Below are 12,050 nucleotides of genomic sequence, written 5' to 3' on the forward strand. Positions count from 1 at the left end.
AAGGCCTTTGGCAGTTTGCCTAATTGGACCAAGGTTTGCGATAGGACTGAGGAATTTGTGTTGGGAGGAATTTGCTTTAATTTAGTTGAACTATGCTGGAAATGAAGTAATTCTCAGCTGTTCGAATAAAGTTTGTTTGTGTTTTCACTGACTGAGTTTCCTACTACCTACTTGGGCCTGGGTCACAATAGAATCACCAAGAACACTCCCACCAACACTAATAGGACAAGCCACTAGTATATAAACAGAGAGCAAACCCCACTCCCTTCTAGTACTGAAGATGTTACCTAGTTGGGTAATGAAAGGTCTTCAAGGAAACAACCGAGCTCAGAGAGCACCAAGGACCCCACAGTTCATCCCTGATCTACAAATATTCTCTTCGGTTGGAGATTATATTTTCGGTAGCGATCCCTCATTTGTGAAATTGTGCTCTTCACCCACCTGATTGGGGAAGTCTCTATTTCTGACCCCTATCTCAAAACCCTTCAGCTTCCTAACAGTTTTTTAAGCATCCCATGGACATCCTAGCACAGCTAATCTTCTTTTAGTGACCACAGTTGGGATGGGCAACCCAGTTGCTGAATAAAGAACGTTGAGTAAATCTAAAAGGATGTTCTTAGCATTTATTCTTTTCTCTTAAATTCAGCATCAGCCTCAGAGAGTTGAAAACGATACTTCCGTCCGTCAACTTCAAAGTGAACAGTGTGAAGTACTTGAAAGATAAGTTTGCGGTAAGTATTGGTTTAAGCTGCATGTCCTGTAGTTTACCTGTTACTATATATTTTACATAGTCCCAGAATAACCTATTGTCTGGGTTTCGTTGGAGAACAGGTATTTTTTTCCTCTTGGGTTGTTGTTAATCAGGGGTCCCCAACCCCCGATCCGTGGACTGGCACCAGTCTGTGGTATTGCCAGCAACTAGGCTGTTGAAACAGGCAAAGCCCCATCCACGGGATGCATGCAGCATGCAAAACCATACCCCCTCTGGTCCACATAAAAAGCTTTCTCCATGGAACCGGGTTCTGGTGGCCAAAAGGCTGGAGGCCACTGCTTTAAACCTTGGAGTCCATGGTGCCCAAAAGTTCAGGGTCCACTGTTGTTACTAGCGGAGGGTGGGAACCCACAACTCCCTTTGCTGTTCAATGGGCATGGGGAAGGTATGTTAATTCAGTTTTTCAGTAGGCACACCACAATTGTCCAGACCTTCAGAAAATGGTTCCTTCCTCCTATTAAACCCATGTGGCATCTCTGGAAAAGACAACTTAGATCAGTGATGGCTAACCTTTTTCAGACCGAGTGCCCAAAGCGTGCATGCTTGCATGTGAATGAGTGCGCACATGCCCGAACCCCCAAAATGCAATGCGCATGTGGGGCCTGTACATTCCCCCCCCCCGCATGTGTGGCAGAGACCTGATGATGTTGTGCCTCGCCCGCCCCCCTCTACGCAACCGGGCCCCTCCCATCTCCTGCTATCTCAGCCAGAGACTGATAATGAAGACGAATGGCCTGGCATGCCTCCAGCCCCCAGTCCTGGCACCATGCCCAGACAGACTGAGCAAATAAACCTCCCCCCCACAGCGTGTGAGCAAGAAGCCAGCCACGAGCTAGAATTGCCGGCAGCTGACAAAACGTGGACAGATCCCCGCTTCCGGAGAATGGAGAGGCGATGTCAGCAAAAGGAAGGGAGGGTCAGGCCTAGATAAGTGCTGAGTCATGGAGCCACACCCCATGGCCTATATAAAGGATCTGCTTTCTGGCATTCCTTGAGTCAGGCAAAGTCTAATCTGGTTGCTGAAGTCACACCTTGGACTCCTGCCTGCCCTGAGAACTCTCACAGGAATTTGGCAAAGCTGCAGAGGCTTTGTGGCCACGCTTGATACAGACTTCCCAGACCTGGCCGTCAGAGGAGGAGTGGGACACGACAGATGACTAGCTGGCCGGCGGGAGGCATGTGCGCATGCGCCGCGGAGCTGAACTTGGGCGACAGCTCACGTGCCTATGGAGAGGGCACTGCGTACCACCTGTGGCCTCTGCGTACCATAGGTTTGCCGTTACGGTCTTAGATGAAGAGGCGCCACCCACAGTGACTCAACCATGTGGTTAGACTACTGTAATACATGCTGTCTCTGGCTATCCTTGGAAGTTGACCCAGAATAGAATAGAATAGAATAGAATAGAATAGAATAGAATAGAATAGAATAGAATAGAATAGAATTTTTTTATTGGCCAAGTGTGATTGGACACACAAGGAATTTGTCTTGGTGCATATGCTCTCAGTGTACATAAAAGAAAAGATACGTTCATCAAGGTACAACATTTACAACACAATTGATGATCAATATATCAATATAAATCAATAAATGAATCAATATAAATCAATAAATGAAGTAGCAGTTGATGCAAAATGAAGAGGCCAGGTTATTAGTAAATGAGAGCAGATCCCTTTTGACTTACAATCATTCGTTTAGTGACCGTTCAAAGTTACAATGGCACTGAAAAAAGTGACCTATGACCGTTTTTCACACAACCGTTGAAGCACCCCCGTTGTCATGTGATAAAAATTTGGATGCGTGGTAACTGGTTTATATTTACGATAGTTCCAGTACCCTGGAATCATGTGATCACCTTTTGAGACCTTCTGACAAACAAGGGGAAAGTCAGATCCACTTAACAACTGTCTTACTAGCCATAGCAATAGCACCTAGACTGCTTCACAGTGCTTTTACAGCCCTCTCTAAATGGTTTACAGAGTCCGCCTCTTGCCCCCAACAATCTGGGTCCTCTTTTTATCGACCTCGGAAGGTTGGAAGGCTGAGTCAACCTTGAGCCAGTGACAATCGAACTGCTGGCAACAGGCAGTCCGTAGAAATAGCCTGCAGTAGTACTGCATTCTAACCTCTGCGCCAACATGGCTCTTACTAGCTTAACAAATGCAGTAATTCTAATTTATTTATTTATTTATTTAATTTGTTTATTTTGTCGAGTATATATTAGATAATATATATAAGCATGAATTGAATACATAAAGTGAATACAATTAAAGGGAACATTAGGACAGGGACGGTAGGCATGGTGGTGCTCTTATGCAGCCCCTTACAGATCTCTTAGGAATGGGGTGAGGTCAACAGTAGACAATCTTAGGTTAAAGTTTTGGGGATTTGGGGATGAAACCACAGAGTCAGGTAGTGCATTCCAAGCATTAACAATTCTGTTACTGAAGTCATATTTTCTGCAATTGAGTTTGGACCGGTTCACTTGAAGTTTGTATCTATTGTGTGCTCATGTATTGTTGTGTATTCTCTTAACAATGTGGCAAGAAAGGTTGTAAAATGGGGCAAAACTCACTTAGCAACTGTCTTGCTTAGCAACAGAAATGTTGCTAAGCAAGTGGCTGGAAGTCAAGGTGTACCTGTACCAACTATGGGCCACCAGTAAGTTTCCCGCTTAATATGTTGGTGTTGGTCAATCAAGTGGTTTTGGCTTAGCTCGATAGCAGTTTGTAGACTGCCTCCTTCTAATCAATTCTGCCTCTCCAATCTAAACTTTTAAGAAGGGGCTACTTAGGGTCCTGCTCCTCTCAAGGGGATGTGTGTTCAGAGGCAGTCCTCTATGATGGCCCAACATTAGAAAGGAACTTGTGTCCAAAATTCACTTGGAAGTTTTGTTATTAGCCTTTCATAGAACTGCCAAGATGATGGATGGGTGGGAGTTTTGATAGCTATAGCACTTAGACTTATATACCGCTTCACAGTCCTTTACAGCCCTCTCTAAGTGGTTGCAGAGTCACCCTATCCTCCCAACAGTCTGGGTCCTCATTTTACTGAAGGATGGAAGGCTGAGTCAACCTTGAGCCTGGTGAGATTCAAACTGCTAAATTGCAGGCAGCAATAGCCTGCAGTACTGTACTCTGACCACTTCGCCACCATTTGTTTCCTTTTACTTTTGTTTTTAGATGAGGGTGACCTGCCATTTTTATTTATTTATTTATTTCGATTGTCTTATAATCAATTGTGTTGATTATAATCAATTATAATTATATAATTATATAATCAATTATAATTATATCAATTATAATCAATTGTGTTGTAAATGTTGTACCTTGATGAACGTATCTTTTCTTTTATGTACACTGAGAGCATATGCACCAAGACAAATTCCTTGTGTGTCCAATCACACTTGGCCAATAAAATTCTATTCTATTCTATTCTATCTGATCTCTTCGATCTGGGCTGGGTTTGGGAACGAGGCAGCCTATACATTTAGTAAAGGTAAAGGTTCCCCTCGCACATACGTGCTAGTCGTTGCCGACTCTAGGGGGCGGTGCTCATCTCCGTTTCAAAGCCAAAGAGCCAGTGCTGTGCCCCAAAGACGTCTCCGTGGTCATGTGGCCGGCATGACTCAATGCCAAAGGTTCACAGAACGCTGTTACCTTCCCACCAAAGGTGGTCCCTATTTTTTCTACTTAGGCAAGCCAATTAATATAAGCCATATTCTCCAGTTGTGCAAAAATGCAAAATCTCCATCAGTGTAACAGAGTTGGAAGGGACTTAAAGAGGTCTTCTAGTTCCAACTCCCTGCCCTATTTCATTGGGTCCAAATGTCCAATCTCTTCTTTAAAATCTCCAGTGGTGGAGCACCCATAACTTCTGAAGGCAAGAGCTTCATCTGTGTACTCTCTTTCTGCCATGTTAGACAGTACTATCTGCCTTTTCTCTAGCATGGGACAGGATAAATGGCTTTAGGGTAGGTGTAGCTCTGTGAAAAAATCTGAATGCTGCCTCCTTAATTATGGTTGGCTTATTTTATTTTATTTTTTTCCGCAGGAAATAAAAGCTGCTAAAGAAGAACTTAGCTTTGAGCAATTTCATCTTTTCTACAAGAAGATTATGTTTGAGCAACAGAAATCGGTAAATGTTCTGTTCTTATCTTACTTCCTCTTCATATGCAGTGTCGTTCTGTGTTGTAACCTGAATGTAGTAATTAGTTAGAACATATGTTTTCAGTCTTATGTTTAATTCAAGCACGATACCAAGCTTCCTTACTTTTAATTGAGTAGATTCAGAACTGTAAGAGCCTATTGTACTTATACACACACACATGTGTGTATATATGTGTGTGTGTGTATGTATATATGCATGTAGAACTGGTAGTGGAAATTTTGAGTAGTTCTGAGAACCAGTAAATACCACCTCTGACTGGCCCTGCTCCAATCTATTCTCTGCCTCCCAAGTCCCAGCTGATCGGGAGGAAATGGGGATTTTGCAGTAACCTTCCCCTGGAGTGGGGTGGGAATGGAGATTTTACAGTATCCTTCCCCTGCCACGCCCACTAAGCCACGCCCACAAAACTGGTAGTAAATTTTTTTAAATCCCACCACTGGTATACAGTATATGATAGACTTTTACAGATATATATATTTTACAGATATGTTCTCTCTATATAAAATAGACTCTTGCAGTTCTTTATAAAGATTTAAGCAGCTTGGCAGAAAACATAAGGAGAAGAAGCATGTTTTCCAAAATAGGACAGAAATTTTTAAAAAGCTTTTGCTCATTTTCAGTTGTTTAATCCAGGGCTCTCCAACCTTGGCAACTTTAAGACTTGTGGACTTCAACTCCCAGAATCTCTCAGCCAGTCCATAAGTCTTAAAGTTGCCAAGGTTGGAGATCCTGGTTTAACCAACCTGTTTTTCTCCAGGCAATAACTTCTCTATCCAAAAGAAAATTATTTATTTTTTATTCGTCATTTTTCTCTTCCCAGGTTCTGGATGAATTCAAAAAGGATTCTACTATGTTCCTCTTAGGGTGAGCTATGATCAGAATCTTCTCCGGGGATGTAACTACATTGTGTATTCTGTTTATCACAGTAGATTAACGAATGAGGCAAATTTGACTGTGTATTATTTTATGCAGGGACGTGGTGGCTTAGTGGGTAAGACGCTGAGCTTGTCGATCGAAAGGTCGACAGTTCAGCAGTTTGAATCCCTAGTGCTGCGTAACGGGATGAGCTCCCGTTCCTTGTCCCAGCTTCTACCAACCTAGCAGTTCGAAAGCACGTAAAAAATGCAAGTAGAAAAATAGGGACCACCTTTGGTGGGAAGGTAACAACATTCCGTGCGCCTTTGGCGTTGAGTCATGCCAGCCACATGTTCACGGAGATGTCTTCGGACAGCGCTGGCTCTTTGGCTTTGAAACGGAGATGAGCACCGCCCCCTAGAGTCGGGAACAACTAGCATGTATGTGCGAGGGGAACCTTTAACTTTACCTATTATTTTATGCAAGGGATCTTGACTTAGTAAACTACACTGTGAGCAAGTGTCCTTCTGGAGTATGTTATACCTTGGTATAATTTACATGAACCCAGGGTTATGGTTTATTGAAACCAAACAAGCCATAATCTGAAAAGGAACTTTAAAGTCATTGTTGCTTCTCATTTATTTGAGCAGAAAAACACCACCTAATTTCTGAGGCACAAAATTTACACAGAGCTTTTAATCTTTGGTCTTAATTATCCATTTACTGTACAGGAAAGATGGGGGGGAAAACAGTGCATTTCCATTCTGTTTCTTCATATAGTCATCTGATCAATCCAGATTACGATTTAGGATTATCTGGAAACGCAACGACAATCAGATTTGCAGGTAGACTTACGACCACAATTGGGATCACCGCAACTGTCATAAGTCCAGGTCATCCTCGACTTACAACGGTTTGTTTAGTGACCGAAGTTACAACGGCACTACAAACGTGATTTACGACCATTTTTCACACTTACGACTGCTGCAGCATCCCCACGATCACGTGGTTTACATTCGGATGCTTGGCGACTGACTCGTATTTATGATGGTTTCAGTGGCCACGAGATCCCCGTTTTGCGACCCTCTGACGAGCAAAGTCGATGGGGGAAGCTGGATTCATTTAACAACCGTGTTACTAACTTAACAACTGCGCTGATTCGCTTAACAAATCCAGCAAGAAAAGTTATAAAATGGGACTAAAACTCGCTTCACAAATTTCTCACTTAGCAACATCAGTTTTGGGTTCAATTGCTGGTCATAAATCAAGGGCTACCTGTACCTGTTAATTGGAAAGAACCCAAATTTTGATCTCATGACTGTGAGAATGCTGTGATATGCACAGACCAATTGTAAGTCACTTTTTTCCCCCAATGCTGCTGTATCTTGCAACCGATCCTCACGTTTATGATTATTGAAGCATCCCCACATTCCTATGATCCAAATTCAGGCCCTTGACAAACTGGCATGTATTTAGAGTGATTGCAGTATCTTGAGGTCATGTGATCACCATTTTCTGATCTTCCCAACCAGCCTCCTACAAGCAAAATCAGTGCGGAAAGCCAGATTTTTTTTACAGCTGCACGAGTCACTCAATATCTGCAGTGATTCCCTTGTCAAAAAAAAAAAAAGATAATAGAATAGAATAACAGAGTTGAAAGGGACCTTGGAGGTCTTCTAGTCCAACCCCCTGCTCAGGCAGGAAGCACTATACCATTTCAGACAAATGGTTATCCAACATCTTCTTAAAAGCTCCCAGTGTTGGAGCATTCACAACTTTTGGAGGCAAGTTGTTCCACTGAATAATTGTTCTAACTGTCAGGAAATTTCTCCTTAGTTCTAAGTTGCTTCTCTCCTTGATTAGTTTCCACCCATTGCTTCTTGCCTGCTTCAGGTGCTTTGGAGAATAACTTGACTCTTCTTTGTGGCAGTCCCTGAGATATTGGAAGACTGCTATCATGTCTCCCCTAGTCCTTCTTTTCATTAAATTAGACATACCAAGTTTCTGCAACCGTTCTTCATATGTTTTAGCCTCCAGTCCCCTAATCATCTTTGTTGCTCTTCTCTGCACTGAGTCAAACTCGATTTTATGACCTTTTTTTGACAAGGGAATCATTTGACAGGGATTCTCTTGTCAAAAAAGGTCACAAAATCAGTTGTGACTCACTTAACAATCGCCCTGCTAGCAATGGAAATGGTGCTCCTGTGGTAGTTGTGGTTGTTCTGCCGTCATCTTTATGGCTCAATCCCGTGAAAAGAGGCAACAGCTTCAAAGAACCTGTTTAAGATGTTGGTTACCACCTTTAAAGCGCTCCACGGCATAGGACCGGGTTATTTATGGGACCACCTGCTGCCACCAATAGCCTCCCATCGACCTGTGCGCTCCCATAGGGAGGGCCTCCTCAGGGTGCCGTCAGTCAAACAATGTCGACTGGCGACCCCCAGGGGGAGGGCCTTCTCTGTGGGGGCACCTGCCCTCTGGAATGAGTTGCCTCCAGGGTTACGACAATTCCCTGACCTCCGGACCTTTCGTCGCGAGTTGAAGACGTTTTTGTTCTACCGCACAGGGCTGGCTTGAAATAATAGTAATTTTAATTGGATTTATTATAGTTTTATTACTGTTTTTAAGTTTTAATTCGGCCAAATTGAATTAGTTTTTTAATAGATTTTTTTAAATTTTTATATTATATGTATAATTGTTTTTATCTGGCTGTAAACCGCCCTGAGTCCTTTGGGAGAAGGGCGGTATAGAAATCAAATAAATAAATAAATTATTATTATTATTATTTTATTATTTATTAGATTTCTATACCGCCCTTCTCCCGAAGGACTCAGGGCGGTGTACAGCCAGAATAAAAACCCAAACAATACAATATACAATTAAAACAAAACTAAAAAACTTATTATACAATTGGCCGAAAACTTTAAAACCTTTAAAATTCTAAAAACCCATTAAAATTCATATAAAATTTAGAAATATAAAATATAAATTTAAAAATACAACAAAATTTAAGCCAGCCCCGCGCGAGTAAATAAATACGTTTTCAATTTGCGGCGAAAGGTTCGAAGGTCAGATATTTGGTGTAAACATTAAATAAATAAATAAATAAATAAATAAAACCATCTCTGTGCTTCCAAACCCTTGATCTGAATTTTTTCCAAGGTGTTGCACAGACTTACCTTTATAGCGCTATTTAAAATTCAGGAAATGAAACCGTCACGTCCTCGGATGCAATAATTATTTGCTCTCTATCTTCCTTTCCCATCTAGTGTTTTCATTTAAATCTTTCCCATCTTTTCAACTAACATTTTTTTCTCTTTGACCTACCTTCACAATTTGGGGGGAGGGTTTACAAAATAATTAAGGAAAAGGGTCCCAGAAGAAGGTAGTTACTTTTAAATGATGATAATTACATCCAGCTGCAGTTGTTTTGGGTTAAAGACAATGCTTCTCTTGTTTACCAAGTCTTAGCCTCGGCTTTGTCAGAATACATACTGAATAGTGTGCATTTTTTCCCCCTCCCATCAAGTTGCTTTAACTTTTTGTGTCGCAGAAACACAGATCGGCCCGATGCCTCAGCGGTACATTTGCACGATTTTCAGAGATTTCTGCTACATGAACAGCAGGTGCGAAGATCCTAATGTTCTTGTTTTTCCAACATACATGTATGTATGACATCATGGTTAATTTACGGTAGGATCCATTGATTGGGTCCATGGCAGAGCAAAAGAGTCATGGTTAGACGATTTCCTTATTCCAGAGATTGGTGCTGAGTAATACATTTTAATATCTGAAGGAATCAGCCTGGCTCTCCCTGTTTCTAGTATAATACCTATAATACCTGTTTTTAGTATAATCGCTGCTTCTCGTATAATGCTGTGCTTTTAAGCTGAGCCAGAATGGTCTCAAGGTTGACTCAGACTTCCATCCTTCCGAGATCAGTAAAATGAGGACCCAGATTGTTGGGAGCAGTAGGCTGATTCTGTAAACCGCGTATAGAGGGCTATAAAGCACTTGTTAAGCTAGTAAGAGCCATGGTGGTCCAGTGGTTAGAATGCAGTACTGCAAGCTACTTCTGCTGACTGCCTGTTGCCAGCAGTTCAGTTGTCACTGGTTCAAGGTTGACTCAGCCTTCCATCCTTCCGAGGTCGGTAAAATGAGGACCCAGTTTGTTGAGGGCAATATGCTGATTTTGTAAACCACATATAGAGGGCTGTAAAGCACTGTGAAGCGCAATATATAAGTGTTATTGCTATCACGGCTGGGGTGGGGACAAGGTCTAGAACCTAGGTCTCCCAGTTCCTGACCTTCACTAAGTATCTATCACAGCAGCCTGGCTCTTCGGCTGAGAGGGAAGGATTCACCCAAAGCCCACCACGGACCTTCTCTTGATTGAACGGGAATTAGAACTTGGGCCTTCTCACTACTAGTCCATTACACCCCACGTGTTCTCATGCTGTGACATCACTGGTTTTTTTTTCAAAGATGATAATGTTGGAGATGAACAGACATCTTTGATGATACTCTTTGTAATTTCAGGAATCTTGGGCGCAGGATCTTAATAAAGTAAGAGAACGGATGTCCAAATTTATAGACGACACTATGAGGGAAACAGACGAACCTTTCCTCTATGTTGATGAGGTAAACGGGGTTATTTGTTTGCAATATTTGCCCGTAAATAATTTTATGGGTCTTTAGAGTCCAACCAAAAGTCTAGATTTCCAGCGGTCTCATTTACTACTGACTAGGCAACATTTAATTAGATCACGATTGCTCCTAGCTAATGTCAGTTTGCATTCAAAAGGTATAGTTTGAGTGCATGTGTGTAAATATTTGGCCCCCGAGATGTAAAAATCTTTTGTGAACCTGGTCTCCACAAACTGACCATTTGCCCTTAAAATTATCTTACTTGTTGCCATTTTAGGGCAGCCGAGCCACTAAACCAGGGATGCTATTCAGCAGGTTCTGACAAGTTCTGGAGAACCAGTAGCAGAAATTTTGAGTAGTTCAGAGAACTGGCAAATACCAGCTCTGGCTGGCCCCAGAGTGAGGTGGGAATGGGGATTTTGCAATATACTTCCCCCTGGAGTGGGGTGGGAATGGAGATTTTGCAGTATCCTTCCCCCAGGAGTGGGGAGGGAATGGAGATTTTGCAGTATCCTTTCCCTGCCACGCCCACCAAGCCACACCACGCCCACCAAGCCACACACACAGAACCTGTAGTAAAAATATTTGAATTCCACCACTGAATTAAACCATACATTGGACCTTCCGGAAATAAAAGCCACAGCAGTAATATAAAACATCAGAATATTTTAAAATGCTGGAGCATATTAAAAGATCTCCATCTACCCTTTCAAAAAATAAATAAATCACAGGAAGTGGTTCCAGCAAGCTTCTTAAGAAAAGATATTCCAAAGACTTTTGCAATATTGCTGGGGCAGCAAAAACCTGCCATTTTTTTAAACGCCTGGGGACCCATTTTTAACTAGTTTTGTTAACATGTCTGGAGGGTAAATTATATGATGAATGACTAAGGGAACTAGGTCTGTTCAGCCCAATGACGAGAAGGCTCCGGGGAGACATGATGGCAGTCTTCCAATATGTGAAGGGCTGTCACAGGAGAAGCAGGAGTCGGTTTGTTCTCCATAGCACTTGAGGGTAGGGCAAGAAGCAACAGAAGGAGATTCAACCTGGAAATAAGGAGGAATTTCCTGACACTAGGAACAACTAATCAATGAAGGAGTTAGCCTCTGGGAATTGTGGGTGCTCCATTGCTGGAGATTTCTGGAATGATTGGACAGCCATTTGCCTTGGGCAACGGGTTGGATTGAAGACCATTCTCTAATCTCCTTTTCCAGCCTTAGGATTTTTTCTGAGTGGCTTTAGAGATTTATTTGCCCTTGGTTTTACTTTGAGAGTGTTCAGATGAAAGAAAAGACTAGTGGGTGTGTGTATGTGTGTATATATATCTGTCTCTCTGTCTTTGTTTCTCTCTTCTCTCTCTCTCTCTCTCTCTCTCTGTATCTTTGTCTGTCTCTCTGTCCGTCTGTCTGTCTGTCTGTCTCTCAACATTCCTAGCCATGATACAGGCCAAATATTTATTAATTAATTAAATTAAGTATGTAATAGAATGGATTTGCATAGTCTGTCTATCTATCTATCTATCTATCTATCTATCTATCTATCTATCTATCTATCTATCTATCTATCTATCATCTATCTATCTCTCCTTGTCAAATCTTCTGTCATCCC

General features: G+C 42.0%; 1 protein-coding gene across 1 annotated transcript in view; it reads left to right on the top strand.

Moving 5' to 3' along the window:
• PLCG2 (phospholipase C gamma 2) overlaps positions 1-12,050 on the top strand; it is a 116,284-nt gene that overhangs the window by 47,098 nt on the left and 57,136 nt on the right. The window contains exons 6-10 of the mRNA XM_058155470.1: positions 647-731; positions 4,824-4,907; positions 5,761-5,804; positions 9,349-9,421; positions 10,335-10,436. Coding sequence (XP_058011453.1) covers positions 647-731; positions 4,824-4,907; positions 5,761-5,804; positions 9,349-9,421; positions 10,335-10,436 — 388 coding nt within the window. The remainder of the gene's footprint in view (positions 1-646; positions 732-4,823; positions 4,908-5,760; positions 5,805-9,348; positions 9,422-10,334; positions 10,437-12,050) is intronic.

The sequence above is a fragment of the Ahaetulla prasina genome, chromosome 12 (assembly GCF_028640845.1).
Source record: "Ahaetulla prasina isolate Xishuangbanna chromosome 12, ASM2864084v1, whole genome shotgun sequence".
NCBI classification, from domain to species: Eukaryota; Metazoa; Chordata; class Lepidosauria; order Squamata; family Colubridae; genus Ahaetulla; species Ahaetulla prasina.